Here is a 15,006-nt window from a genome sequence, read left to right as displayed (position 1 = left end):
CAAATTACATTTGAAAGGAGAAATATCCATCACTCCCAGAATCTCTCCCTCCCTCCCTCTCTGCACTTTCTCCATCACTGCCTTAATCTGGCCGGGGCCTCTTTCAGATGAAGGTGACACGGACAGAGTGCTCATCTGGTAACAACTAAGCCACGCCTCAGCATTTTCCTCTCTCACTGTCAGATTTTATAACCCGATTACTACAGACTTGGGTTAGATTCAGACAGATTGCCTACCAGTGAAAGGCTCAATATCCCATTATCAGATTTGTGAGCCTGCCATTCCTCTTCGTTTAGTACGTAATAAAAAGTGTCAGTAATGTCACATGGATTTAGGCTTTGAAATGAGTCTTAACTATGCAAATCATGTGTATGTACCGGGAGAAAATGCTCCCACAGAATCATCTGCAACACAACAATTTTAAAACATTTTTTATTTAAATATTAAATAAAACACATCAACTAATCATTTCGGTGTACACCTCTCATTTTAACATAAGAAATAAAATGATTGTTCAGTCATGATAAAAAATAAACTATACATCTTAACTAAACCAATCACATAGTGTCTTTAAATACCCTATTGCATTGCAGTCTGCAGAACAGCACTGTCAAGATATCTACAAAAAACCCAAACTTTTAAAATGACCTCTTTCTGCTCCAGCAATAATTCCAAAGAGGTTCTACAGCAATTGAAAAAGAAAAAAAAAAATACTATGAAAGTAAAGTGCTTGTTGTTGCTCAGGACAGGAAACAAAAGAATCTGTGGCCTTTTGATCCATGGCATCAAACAAAACAAATACAGAAGAGAGAATTCTGTGTTTTTAGTATGCGTGCTACCCCTTACGAAACTGAAGGCAAAGTTGCTGCTTTGTGATGAGCTGGCTTCTTCTTGCCCTCCTCTCCACCCATTTCCACACAATCTGTTTTTTGGGTTGGGTTATTTTTCTTTGTTGGTTTTTTTTTTTCTCTTTTTTTTTTGTTTTGTTTTTCAAACCACTACAACTGAGCATGAGACTTTGGTGTTTTCTCTGCTGCAAGGCACCACTCATTAACAGAAATTCAACTCGAGCAATTTTCTCTCACTTTGAAGCTTCCAGACCACGTAGCAGCAGTGGCAAACTGGAGATGCACCAATACAAACACACAGATACAACACACAGATAAAGAGGTTGCTTATGGAGAGCCACAGACAGAGCCACTACGACATCTTCAACCCTTCCTACTCCCACCAATTAACCTGGTCAATCTTTGGCTTTTTATTCTTTTTTAAAAACAAAACAAAACAAGAAAAAAAAGGTATCTATATTATTTGCAGATGCTTAATACTGCAGGTTGCATGAAGCCAAGGTAACTTGAAGGCACCCTGTGTCACACTAGGGAGGTGGGTCCTTTAAGCATTTAGACAGAATGCAGCTATTTTCTGACATTTGGATGGCAGCTTCCAGCCAAGCTGGCTCACTGTTTGCTCACCTGCTTCCCAAATTTGCACTCCCCACCCAACTCATTTCTGCAGGGGCACAGTCTGTTCTCCCCTGTATACCTACGCATAACATCAGTTGACACCAACAGAAGTCATGCTCTGCCTTGGGAGGGGAGTGGGGTTTATACCAGAAACACAATATAAGCATAATACAAAATATAAAAAATAACTAGTGTTATAGAGTTTTCTGCTTCCTATTTATATACATATACAGCATTAAAAACCATACGAAAAAACACCTATCTAATCCAAAACCTCATTGTGCTAAGATGCCAAAAACAAACCAAGCAAAAACAAACACCCAAAGATTGTGCTGTTTTACTCACTTTTAATACAGTTTTGTTCAGAAATAGCTGTACTCTGATAGAGTAGAATTCTGTTCTAGCCTATTCCTTTTTTCTTTGTCAGTATGTAATTATAACCTCAATATTGCACATTTCCCCAAGAGTCAGTTCTGTTTGGACCCTGATAATGAAATGCATGAAAACATAATTAGCAGCGGAAATAACAATGTGCAGCACTAAGAAATACCCCTCAGGCAACTTTGTAGGCAACCTCCAGGAGGGCTTTTTAAAAAGAAAACCCTTCCCATCACCCAACTGCTATAAATGCTTCCCTCCTCAGTGCCTCTGCAAGAATATGAAAAAACTGAGCTTTTATAAAAAGATCACTAAGGATTATTCAGACCAGCAAAATCTATGTATGTGTGCACGTGTGTATATGTATATACACACATACCACCCCCAAACAAACATCCCTGCAGAAGACCAGACATTATGCAGTTTGAATCCTGATCTCAAGGGATACATTTTCAATAGCTTACTTGCTTCTATACTAATTAGAAGGGGGCTTTTTAAAGCTTTTTTAGCTGATGTATAAAGCAAGAAGTTCACAGTTTTCATTTAAAGTATGCGTATCTGGGAGGTGTGGAATGGGGATGTTGGTTTCTTTAAATAAAATGAGTGTTTAACAGGAGAAAAAACAAACAACAGTAAATGGCAATGCTTCCATTTTTGTCTTCTATGAATGCATAATGCTGCATGCCACTGGTTTTCTGTTTATTTTCTTTAAAAGAGGTAATCATCTTCACAAACCCATAAATGAATATTGTGAAAAAGGGAGGCTCTGGTCCCTTCTTTGAAAAGCCTCTCCCTGCTGTGTCACCACTACTGACAGCTGCTAATCTTGCATAACAGCAGAGCTGTATTGGTCTGACTTGAGTACAGTACCGAAGAGTTCTTCCCCAACCACATCCCTCCCTCTCCCCACAAATGCCCCGCCCATCTTCCCCATCATTATTTTTCCTTTTAAAAATTCAGTTTCTATTCATATTTGTTCAGTGCAAGAACAGTAGAAGCAAAAAGACATACATATTGCTTGTTTCAGGTCTATAAAGTTGCTAGCTTTCTGAGCCAGACAGCCTCTTCACATACTTCAAAATTTATTGCTTCTGAGAGTCACTCGTCCACACGACACCAGCCAGCCATGGAGCCACGCAAGCCATGGAACACTGGTGAAAGTTCTTCCCGACAAGAGGAGCACGAGCTATAGCAGCCAGGCCTCTCATTTGACAAGGACAAACTTCCCGAGCTGGTTGGAAGTCAGGTCCTCCATCTCACAGTCTCCGTGCTGCAGAGCGACAGCGTCGTAGCTTGGAGACTGTGCAGAGAAACTCTGTTGCTGAGAGAAGGGGGTGCTGACTGGGGAGACATTGCTGCTGATGTACAGGTGTGTGTCTAGCAGGTGAGCTGCTGAGGACACCGGTGACACGCTGACACCAAAGAAATGAGGTTGGAGTAGTTGGCTGTTGCCAGCAAAGGCCAGCTCAAATGAGTTCTCTCTTTGTAGCTCTGACAGCAGAAGAGAATGGGATGCTTTGCAAGTACCTACACTGTCAGAGGAGGGGATGCCATTTGGTGCAGGTGTCTGAGGAGTCTGAGGACAAGCCGTCTGGAGTAGCTGGTGATGCTGGAGCTGGAGCATTCTAAACAAAATCCAAAAAAAGTTAATTTGTATTTTGTCTGTCTTGCCCCCACCCCTGACCATCATTTCCTCCGTGTTTCCTTCTCTCTGCCAAACCCCTCCTTGCCCAGCCATTATAATTCAAGCTAGTTGATCATGGCAGGTCAAAGTGTTTTCACTTGGCTCTTCCTCATATTGGAGAGGGTGACTACAGCCAGAAAGTTATCTAGTCACTATTTTGGCCTGCTAATAATAGATGTTCTAGAGACAACGTGTGCAGATAAACCGGAAATTCCATTTTCCAACTTGCTTCCATGGGAATGAAGAGGTGCCACCACACACGACATTTGAGGCCACTGGAACTGTGCCTCCTTTGTGGGCTGTAACTTTTCCAAATTACAAGGTCTCACTTCCTTGCCATGGGAAAATTACAGGAGGAGGCAGAGGAGGAAAGCGATCATTCCCAGAACTAACAAAGAAAAACACAGCTTGCAATGGGGAGAAGTAATGTTTTCCCCCACAGTACCGAACTGCTTCTCAATTCAGCAACCTCCAAATATTTGAATGTAGAGATTTTTAAGTGGAACTTCACATCCTGTGTTGCATATGCCAGTGCAGGAAGCCACAGGGGAAGCCAAGCAGTTTATCTGCTGCCACACAGCAAAGATGGAGGATAGGTATCCCTACCGATTAAACTCCCTGACCTCTTTTGCTGTGTTCACTCCTCCTCGCTTGCCTCTAACCAGAGCAACCCCAACGAAAACAGCAAAATCTTCCTGGCCAGCTTCTCACCTCTGCTGCTGTAACACCTCCTCCAAGAGGCTTCTTCCCTCTCTGCTGCTTCCGCTGCTGCTGTACATGCAGGTGTTTGGTTGCGTGTGCTGGAAGGGGCTCATGGCGCTCCTTGCTGCCCGAGATGAGGAGGACTGACACACCTGCCGAGCAAAGCCTTTGATTTTATTCAAGCCAAGAAACCCCTTGGCTCGAGCGTTCTTCCGCAGCTGCTGTCTAAAAGCCTTCAAGCCTGTGGGACATAAGGAAAAGAAACGCACTTTAATCCTCCTTAGCATTTACTCAGGAACCTACTTAATAGATCAGCCTTTCTGGGCAGCTGCCTTCATTTGCATGAGAACAGCACTGGAAGAGACTGCAACTCTTCTGTTCATGTTCACCCTTCCACCTGATAGTCAGAGCAAAATTTATGTAGAGGAAGAGGGTCTGGGACAGCTGTACCCTTCTGCAGCTGGACACACACACAGCAAAGCAGAAATCAGATAGAAATCCTGATGTTGCGCACTCCGTATTTTGGGTGCGAAGTGGAGCCATCCCACTCACAGCAACATAAATATCTTCATGGGAAGGCTGCATCAGGGTCTGACAACCTCCTATCCTGGCACTTCCCTCAGGGTACTCGACCCTCACCCAGGGACTGTGAATACCTAGGTGACTGGCCTCAGTGTAACATTAACAAGGGCAAGCAAGGACCCCTGCACGCTGTCCTTTTGTAGTGCCAGTTGGCAGGGTGAAGTTCCCCAGCCATGAAGCAAAGAAGACATTACCATTACCTTGAGTTAATGAGGTATCAGATGCTCGCCTTCCTTCTTGGAAGCTGACAGGCAGGAGGGAAGCACCTCCCATGCAGCCCTGAGCTTGTATCACTGGAGCGTCAGACTGGGAAGCTAGGAAGGGCGACGTCATCCGAGCTGTGACTGGGCTCCCCGTCATTACTTGACCTGCCAAACAGCTGCTCAGAGCCACTGAGCTGTCATTTGAAGATGAAGTAAGGCAGCTGTCTGAACTAGTTCCCTCTGTGGGGCTTGCAGAAGAGGAAATGACTATACCTACAGAGGAGAAGGAGCAAGAGAAAGAGCATTCTCAACATGAGTATGGGAAGGAACAAACATGACATCAGAGCCTTCTGCCCACCTATCCTGGCACTAATAAGCAGCTGTAAGCTGGAGAGGTATCCAGCAACTCGTGCTGTCACAGGGCTTGGCTCCAGCAAGAGGTCATCAACAAATAACCTAAGTTTAGGCTCCCGTGCGGCCGGCCTGGCTCTGCCAGCAACTCCAGTATCACCAAACTACACCGGATCAGGCCTACAGCATTTCATTAGCACAACAGCTCTGACACAGGATTATTGTTTTGTGAACAGTTGTGCTTATTTGTTCAGTTCACAGGGTCTGGGTTTGTACCAAAGAGTTAGTTATGCCTTTTCTTTTTTTTTTTTTGGTTTTTTTTTTTTTTTTTTTTTTGTAAATGTAGCCCACCCCCAGCCTCCCCTGTTACAACAGTGGAAGGAAGAAGAGAAAGGTCATGTCCTGCTTGTTACAATGCTTCACTCTAAAGTGATATAGATGTAACACTACAGTGCAATGTCCCTTTCTTTCTTAAGGGCCACACTTACTTATAGGAAGACAAAAATGGGGAGAGCAGAGTATAGACCTCTTTTCTAGGCTTTCCTATCCCAGTCAAGGTAAAATCAGCATATAGTCCCCAGACATTTGTCCACTATGGCACTCCTGCTCTGCCCTTTTCCTCTAACCATGGACACCCTTCATCTCTCCCAGACTTACTTACATGGAGGGGCACGCTGATAGAAATGAGTGGTCACTTCAGCCAGTGTATGCCTCCTGCTGGTGTTGCTAGGGATGCAGATAGGGTGGTCATATGCCTTAATTTCATCTTCCAGCTCCTTCTCTTGCCTTACTTCTTCACTAATGGTGGTCTCCAGCAGGCTGTTGGGGGAGATGGAGCGGTTCCGGAAGAGCCCGTTGAAGTTGGGATCCACAGGAAAGAACATAGGCTGCAAAACATATCAGATCACAGAATGAAGGAGGTTTCACTTATTTCTGCACTATTTTCTAATACCCTTCACAGCCCTATGGCAAGTCTTCAGTAGACATATAGCTTGAGAGGCTACTACAACACCACGCCCAAACGCTAAACAAAAGACTGGATGGAAAGAACAACAGTCACAACCCCTGTTGTTTTGGACTAGCAGAAAACTGAAGGGAAAGAAAAAAGTAACACACACTTCAGCTGAGAACACTAACCTGTAATGGATTGCTCATGTCACAGTCCATTTCTGCCTGCAAGGATGGCTGAATCAGGCTCTGAGGTTGCTGGTAAAGCAGAGATGATCGCAGGGTTTCACTAGTGAGACTGTCCTGAGGCATCTAGAAACAGCAACGCACAGAAGACATCACATACACTGCAGTTCCATGTGACTTTTTAGATACTGAGGGCTCAAGGAATTTCAGAGCCACCTTCCATGCTAGATTTCTCTGTGTACCTGCTATGAAAATTAACAAAGCTATTCCTTCCATGCCAACACAAATATAAAACTCCTTTCCTAAATTATGGAATTTAACTGGAAATAAAATATAAAAAGGCACCCAGAGCACACTTGAAAGGGGAAGGAGGTGAGGAGAAGAAAAAGAAGGTCAGAAAAACACAGGGACTGACTCATGAAGTACTTCTGAGGATTCTACAATGTAACAATGAAGTGTAATCGATCCATGCCAGAGTGCAAATTTCCATGAGAACCCTTATCTTTTGGCTCCTGATCAACCTGCACTGGTGGCAGGTCCTTTGGACCATGACCCACAGTCACTTCTTAGGAAACAGGCCATTAGTATTCAATCAGCTCCTGCTGAAGAACACTAGGCTGTGTCCTATCAGAGGGCACCGTTAGAACTGGTTTTCAGAAGCGTGAGAATTAACATTTTGTATTTCCCTACATCAAGGGGCAGCAAAAAGAGAGCCAGGGACACAGCTTCCCAGTAAGGCCCTTCCTTACCTCAGCATTGCTGATCTCTGAGCTCCTTGGCCTTTGCTGACGGCCAGTTGCTGGACGACTGGAGAGCTGGCTGCTTCGGTACTCCTTGAGGCGCTCCAAGAGCAGGTAATAAATGGCAGCAAAATGGTTGTAGCTGCTGTTTTGCAGGGACTAGAAGACATTGAAAGGACCATTGAGTTACAGGTAACTCAGGATACAAACAGCCAACACATCTAACTAAGGCCTCAAAATAGCACACTCAAAAATACATAAAAATCCAGGTGGCCAGTGAAGATTTTACTCCACTGTGACACTGGATCAAGTCTAGTCACTGAATGACATATGACTGCACCACTGGCATCCTGGTAGTCACCAAAGATACATCTAAGGGGCAAGCCCTTCTCACCTCAACAGTTCTCTGCCTGTCGATGCCAAGTGTCTGCATGATCCCAAGGACCTGCTCGTTGTAGTCACCCAGATTGGAGTTGTAGTTTTGCATGGAGAAGGTCAAAGACTGCTGCTGTTGAAGGGATGGGTCTGCTTGCATCCACTTGTGCTGCTTTATTTGGGAAATTGTTATTCGTTTGGTTGGGTCTACAACCAACATCCGTCGGATTAGTGTTTCGCAGTCTGGGTGACAAAGACAAAACTCATGAGCAAAGGGTAAAAATAACAGCCCAGCCCTAGATCACTGCTAAAAAACCTCCCCAGCAACAGTGTATGACATCTGCAAAAACGGGAATTAAAGGTTTCTGAGCAGATGATGTCTGATCTGACAACCAGATATTCAAAGCAGTGCAAGAGATGTCCATGTACACTTTACAAAAGAAACTTGTCCCTACAGGAAATGAAGTTGTACTGGGTACCAGCAAGTTTCAGGTGGCCTTGCACCTTGTAGAAGGAGCTAGTTTTGAGTGGATGCAGGCTTAGTGATGCTGCATCCACTTAAATAGGTCAAAATTTAGTTCAGAACCCCTTCACATACAACTTCCTGGTCCATATATACTGCTTCTTTGTTTAGAACCAGGTAATCAAAGCCATTCCTGACTATATCTGATAAAGGTCAAAAGGCTTCAAAGGACACTCTTCACTTGAAGACAGAAGCACATTCACTTATTTTCAAATCCAAATCAGAGAGAGGCAATAGTACTCTTTGGTTCCTTTTTCTCACCAGACTGTTGGAGTGCTCAAGAAACAGTGCTAGGCCCCACTATTTCTGCTGTCCCAGACAACATAGCACACTGAAATATACCCCTACAGCACAGTCAAAATATCTTAAAAGAACTACACTCTTCTCAGCATTGCAGGCTCATGAAATTCTGTTCTCTCTCTTTTGTGGTTGTTTCCCCTGCTAGGGTGTCAAGTATTTTTGTAATCCATTCAGATACTCTAAGAAAGGAAATTGCAGCCTTTGAGATGTGCCATAAAGCAGACACCAGAAAAGACAACACGTGCAACAAGGCCCTCAACTGTTAGCACTGCCCTACAGAAATGACTGGATATGTAAAGACAAAGTGACTGGCAGCTGCAAAACTAGTCCCATCACTAGACCCAAGAAGAGACAGGGCAACAAGACATCTAATCCCTGTAGCCCTTTCTCTAACATTAAGGATCTGAAAAAAGCACCTTCGGACATGAAGTAAGGGATGCGGAACCGCCCCTCCAGCACTCTTTGCCTCAGAGTTGGTAAATTGGGTCCATCAAAAGGCAGAGAACCACAGACAAGGACATACAGCACCACTCCAAGGCTCTGTCAATAGAAAACAGTACAGCATGTGAGTGACTTCAGTAGAAGCAATGAAAATGAAAGCCTAAAGATGCTCACAAAGTGTGAAATGTGATTTCTAAGGAATATCAAGCTCACCCATATATCAAGGTGTGGTCCTTCATATTCTTTGCCTTCAAAAACTTCTGGAGCTGCATAGGGTGGGCTTCCACACCACGTAGAGAGGGGCTCTCCTGACTTGTAGAAGTTTCCAAAGCCAAAGTCTGAAATGAAAGTAAAAGACATCACTCAACCACAAACTGCCGTTTTAGAAGTAGAAGAAAATGGAGACATGGGAGTAGAGCTTTGTTCTCTTCCTAGTCATTTACGTTCATTTCCTTTGTCCAGAAGATACGTTCAGAGAAGCATCAGTAACTTTTGTTTTCTTTTCAGTTACTATAAATAAATTTGTAGAATCATCCTAGGGAGATTGAATTTGACTACATGCCTAATGTTGTTTATAGAGTAACTACGTATTTCCTATTACCTGCTAACTTGATATTCATGTTAGCATCTAGCAGAAGGTTCTCTGTTTTGAGATCCCTGTGCACTATGTGGTGACTGTGACAATATTCCACTGCTGAAAGAATCTGCCAGAACTTTTTCCGTGCTTCACTTTCACTTAAGTGCCCATTGGAGGTCAGATGATCTGCAACACAAAATAAAAGAGGCACAGAATTTAGAAACACCTGGAAGACATTTTTCATAATCCCACAGGTGCTGCACTGGCTGCTTGACAGATGACAACACCGACCCTGAATTTATTCAGAATATATTACTCAGAAATGACAACGATCAAGCCACAGTTTCTAAACCTAAAAAACTGTTTGCTCCAACAATGAGGACTTACCGAACATTTCTCCATTCTTTGCAAATTCAGTAACAATGTAAAGCATATCCTTTGTCTCCATAACCTGTGAAAACACAAGAAGACATGCTTAAAAAAATGCAGACCTCTATAGTTTCGTTCATTTTTCTAAGTATATTTTCAAACATATCAGTTCTATTATTTGTTTGCTGCAGCAGCTGGCAGTAATGGATTCTAATTTTACACCATAGTGCTCCTTCCAAGTAGATTGTTAATGAAAAAGATAACAAATCAATGCTTATGTGCCTACAATTTACAATGGCTTCCCATGACATTGTTCTTCTCACCATTACCATGCCACCTAATCTCTGTAAGATAACTGATGAGCATTTCAGTAATTTCATACACTTCCCTGAACTCCCTTTTTTGTTAAAGCATGCATAGTTTTTACAATTCATTTATATATTACGAACAGGCAAAGACATTTAAAGTTTATATAAAGTTGTCTTTGCTTCAAGGCAAGCAAGAACTCAGATCAGGAGAGATAGTTGCAACTTGGACAAATCAAGAAGCAGTATCAAATAGCTCCCAATTGGTGTTGGCCAGGGACGTGGCAAGTCTCCCAGGCAAGTGACAATAGGTTGCTGTTTCTGTAATGAGAGTGCTTGCTGCACATCCCCAGCTGTCAACATATCACCCAGCATTCACCTATCAAACTAGTATCAACTTCCTTTGAGACTTGCTAATTCTTTTCCTTTGAAGGAAAAAAAAAAAAAAAAAAAAAGAGCTAAAAGCTAAACAACAAATGAGAAATGCTGAGGACTTTCAAATTAATCTTTGGTTACTATGGCACATCCTTCCCTTATTTTCATTTCAGAATTTAAAATACAACATTTCCCTGGAATTTGACTCTCAAGGAGAAGGTACTTTAGTTTTGGAAGCAGAAGGCTCAGGACAGGTTAACAATCCAAAAGTCATTAATACCACTTCAAAGGCTGTCACTTCCAGGCTCCTAACATGTAATTTTTTTTCGAAGACTCTTGTCTTCCCCTCACTACAAGTACACACAGACATGAAATGAAAATAAACAAACGGGGAGCAAAGGAAGAGAGTTTCCCGGTTTAAAAAACTGGAGGAAAGTGTTCTGGGAAAGTTGCCAGCTGGATGAAATTAAGACGCTGCACTGAAACTAAAACAATGATGAAATAATACAAGAACACACACCCTACATTGGTATGTCATCTAATTCCATCCCTGCTTCTCAGTCTCCACCAAACAGGTAAAGCATCAGTTACAACAACAAAGAAAAGAAAACTTCACTGAAAAGAAATTATGGTCCAGTACCAACGTCATCTGCTCCACCAAGTGAAGTGGTTCAACTAGATGGAATTTAACCTCCTGTTATAAAAGCTTTGAAATAGTCTTTTCACCCACATCATTCCACCAAAATGAAATCAACTGTACTGTTAGAATGTTTCTGTATATCCTATACTGCCCTACGGGCAACAGTGACGTCAGATGTTAACACAGAATAATTTTTGTTATTATGGCTAATACTATAAATATCAAGCACTTCATGTGTGTCAAAGTCTTTAAAAATAATGCCTTGGCTAGGCACCTGCCTCACTGGCTCTTCAGCCCTGCACATTAACTAAGCTTTTTATTTTTTTTCTTTTTCTTCTTTTTTTCTTTTTTTTTTTTTTCCAAAGCTAACAAACCCAATGTTAAGATTGTAGCTGATAACAGTGTTTACTATTGAACACTGACTTTCAGACCTGCTGCTTCATCCATCTATTCCTGTCTGCCCGTTGCCCTCTCAGACAAGTCCAGGCAGACAGTGACACCTCATCTTCTTCTTAAATCCACATGGCACTATTTAAGATGATTAAGAGGAACTCACACCAAATGCTAATTAGATTGAATATTTAGAATTTGCAAAGCAGTCCTTGCTCACTAGACAGATGTGATCCAGTTTTCTGCACAACACAATTTGTTCTACTGTTAAGATATCCATCGGTGCAGAAATTGAACAAATCTAAGGCAAAATTCATGTTGTGAAATTCTAGAAAGATATTTAAAATTCACTTTCAAAACTGTTCAAACGGGAACAGAATAACAAAACAGTAATTTTTAGATCTATTTTAAGATACCAACATTTACTGGCTTTTTATTTTCTATATAGATTTCTACTTAGACTTATTTGGTATAATTGTTGCTGACTTAAAATCACTTCCACTTACAGCAAACTCAACTTTTGTGCTGCCTTCTCTGCTATCCTACATGAGTTTAATTCTTCCTCTTATCAAAAGCACAGAAGTTCCAGTTTTCTAAACTGGAAAAGCAAAGGAGTTAGTAAAGGCAAGGTAATCAAAGAAGTTCAGATAATCAGTTCCTCGATCTGAAACAAACTTCAGCCTGGTTTTAACTGTCAATTTTACAGTGCATTTTATCAAAAGGCTGCCTAATACACCAGAACCTTGTTCAAAGAATCACGAATGACTTTTCAATAACTTAGTTTAAGTGTTTTTCAAAAAGTATTTTAATATGCATCCTTTCTAATATTTGATGCAAAATCATATGCAAGAGAAGGGCACAAATATATCTCATCTACATGCTACGCTTCAAATTTGACCACTTACCTGATAGAGCTTGATAATGTGGGGATGATTCAAAAGCTTCATTATCTGAACTTCTCTATAGATCTTCTCCAGATTGCTTGGGTCTAACCTTGTTTTGTCTATTATTTTTATTGCAACCTGCAGATTTAAAAAAAAAAAACAAAATAAAACAAAACAACCCCAGGTATTACGAACTAGCTATTCTAACTGTGAAGAGCTCTTAAAAAAAACCAAACTCCCTCCCCCCCCCCCAAAAAAAACCCAAACAAAAAAACCCCCCAAACCTTTCCCCCACACAAAATTCAAAATCCAACTAAAGTAGATTTTAAAGTACAGACTTGACAAAGCTTGTTCTGTTTTTTTCTGAACCACACAGAATTCACAACAGAGCACACTTTCATTTTTCTTTTCTACGTCAAAGGATTACACGTAAGGTAGTGAACAGAACTGCAGAAATTAGCACTGGACAGGATTCGGTAAATCTTTTAATCCATCCCATGCCAGTGAAAAACAGATTCCTGTAACAGACCGTTTTCTACTGTAATGACTGATACGATTTTGACATGCACTAAACACAAACACGGCCGTGTGCCCATTAATAAATTATTTCAGCAATTAACACTGCAAGTCCTTTTGTTCTTGAAGCATACACTTTGAATGGAACAATTAAACCCGTCTGAAGTCTTCAAAAAGATCCCTAATTTGTTGGACGCTTTAGCAAACTAAGACAGAGTGTTTCAGCGAAGCTGCCGTAACACTCAGAAATCTTTTTTCTGTATATATTCATGCTCGGTTTTAATTTTACGTGAACTCCGCTGAACATACAGGGGGAAAACTTGAAGCTTCGACGAACAACCACACTAACTCCCGGCGTACGGCAGGGCAGCACGGCCGGCGATGCCGCCAGCCCGCCGGGCTGCCCGAAGCTCGCTGCCGCTCTCCTCATCCCCGGCACCGGCAGAGGCAGAGCCCCCGGTACCGGCAGAGGCAGAGCCCGCGCCGCCGGCCCGGCCAGGAAGGGACTGCTCTGCCCCGGGACCCCGCACCCGCTCACCTGCGTTTTGGTCACTCTGTGCCTGGCCAGTTTGACCACCGCGAAGTTGCCTTTACCCAAGGTCCTCTCGATGTCGTAGAATCCGACTCGCAGAGGCCGCTGCTGGGCTTGTCCGGCACCGGGCACGGCGGTGTACTCTGACATGATCACCATGATTTTTAGGCGGGTGGCGGGCAGAGCTCGCCGCGCCTAAGACGGGAGCATCCGCGCCGCCCGGGGGAAGCGGGCGCTGGCACCTGCCGGGAGAGAAGGCACAGCACAGCCCGGTCAGCCCCGCCCGCCGACGGGCTCCTCTCTCACAACTCGGCGGGATTCTTTTCCCGCCCCCGCCTCCCCGTAAGCGGAGCGGCGGCAGCAGCCCCGGCCCCCCGCTCACCACCCCGGCACCCCGCTCACCACCCCGGCACCCCGCTCGGTGCCCCGCTGCATGCTCACGCATACCTGGCGGGGGGGCGGGAGGGTGGGAGGGCGCGGTGCGGTGCGGTGCGGTGCGCGGCTACCGGGGGCTCTGTGCCGCCGCCGCGGTGGTGGTGGGCTGTGTGCGCGCGAGGGTGTGCGTGAGCGTGTGCGTGTGTGTGTGTGTGTGTGTGTGTGCGCGCGCCCGCGTGTGTGTATGTGTGTGCGTGCGCCGGGGGGCAGGCGGGAGCACGCGGGATGTCCCGGCCCTCCCCCCACCCCCCTCACCCCCCCTTTCCCTCCCTCCCCTCACACACACACGCGCGCCGCTTCTTCGACACCACCGCCGCCGCCTCCCCGCCCCGCTCCGCCGGTTTCCCCCCCCCTCCCCCCCCCCGGTCCTTCCCCCCCCCCCATCATTCCCCGCACACCCCGCCCTCCGCTCCCGCCCTCTTCCCCCCGCCCACCGCCGAAAGCTGAGACGGGCTGATTGACGTCACTTTGACGCCAGAGAGACGCGCGCCCAGGCGCGAGGCTGAAGGAGAGCGAGACACCGGGCCGTTGCCAGGGAACGGACGGCGCTGACGCGAGCGCTGATGGAGCCGTCGCCCGGGAGACGGAGGGGCGGTGACGTCAGGGCGAGAGGGAGGGGAGGGGAGGGGAAGGGAGGGGAGGGGGCCACCGGGTCTCCTGCCCTCTCCCCACCCCCATCCTCAGAAAGGGGGGGCGGGAGGTACGACAGGGAGGGATGGGGGGGGGAGAGTTGTCACGTGACGCGTTCCCTTTTCCCGCCGGGGTCGCCCCCTGCTGGCTCGTGGGGCGCCGGCAGCGGAAAGACGGGACGGGACGGGACGGGACGGGACGGGACGGGACGGGACGGGACGGGACGGGACGGGACGGGACGGGACGGTCGGTGGTACCGTACGGGTCTCCCGTCATCGCCCTGAGCGCCCGAGCCCACCGTCAGCGAGAAGCAGGGTCTGCCCCACAGGCGCGGTACCCTGCGCAGAGCTCGGCGGGGACGTGGAGACCCCGAACGTCCCCCTGAGTCCCGCATGCGGGGGGGGTCACCGACCCGCCGGCCCCGGTGAACCCCAAGGCTGGCGGCCCAGCCCCTGAGATGATGGGGCTACCATCCCA

General features: G+C 45.4%; 1 protein-coding gene across 5 annotated transcripts; it reads right to left on the bottom strand.

Annotated features, from left to right (window-relative positions):
- Positions 1 to 418: 418 nt before the first annotated feature.
- On the bottom strand, positions 419 to 14,444 carry SIK1 (salt inducible kinase 1). Of its 5 annotated transcripts, none has more exons than XM_071751842.1 (14): positions 14,334 to 14,444; positions 13,471 to 13,706; positions 12,438 to 12,554; positions 9,841 to 9,904; positions 9,478 to 9,639; positions 9,090 to 9,214; positions 8,852 to 8,975; positions 7,632 to 7,855; positions 7,252 to 7,396; positions 6,501 to 6,625; positions 6,025 to 6,250; positions 5,010 to 5,285; positions 4,237 to 4,468; positions 419 to 3,466 (listed from the first exon to the last, which is right to left on the bottom strand). In XM_071751842.1, the coding sequence occupies exons 2-14, from the start codon at positions 13,621 to 13,623 to the stop codon at positions 3,046 to 3,048; spliced, it is 2,394 nt and encodes a 797-aa protein (XP_071607943.1). In that variant the 5' UTR covers positions 13,624 to 13,706; positions 14,334 to 14,444; the 3' UTR covers positions 419 to 3,045. The 5 variants fall into 5 exon arrangements, with proteins under 5 accessions (XP_071607943.1, XP_071607937.1, XP_071607928.1 ...); XM_071751836.1 differs by lacking the exon at positions 14,334 to 14,444 and adding an exon at positions 14,184 to 14,231; XM_071751827.1 differs by lacking the exon at positions 14,334 to 14,444 and adding an exon at positions 13,912 to 14,121.
- Between the last annotated feature and the right edge of the window lie 562 nt (positions 14,445 to 15,006).

The sequence above is a fragment of the Heliangelus exortis genome, chromosome 1 (assembly GCF_036169615.1).
Source record: "Heliangelus exortis chromosome 1, bHelExo1.hap1, whole genome shotgun sequence".
Taxonomy (NCBI): Eukaryota; Metazoa; Chordata; class Aves; order Apodiformes; family Trochilidae; genus Heliangelus; species Heliangelus exortis.
The sequence above is the reverse complement of the archived record's forward strand: the minus strand, read 5'-3'. Positions and strand labels throughout refer to the sequence as shown.

What these genes read in the sequence shown, in the direction of transcription:
- SIK1 (XM_071751842.1), bottom strand. Translation starts at nt 13,623, where the DNA reads ATGGTGATCATGTCAGAGTACACCGCCGTGCCCGGTGCCGGACAAGCC. An exon ending in AAAGAATGGAGAAATGTTCG is followed by an intron (nt 9,640 to 9,840) that starts GTAAGTCCTCAT and finishes TTTGTGTTGCAG; the next exon opens with ATCATCTGACCTCCAATGGG. An exon ending in CATGAATATCAAGTTAGCAG is followed by an intron (nt 9,215 to 9,477) that starts GTAATAGGAAAT and finishes CTTTCATTTCAG; the next exon opens with ACTTTGGCTTTGGAAACTTC.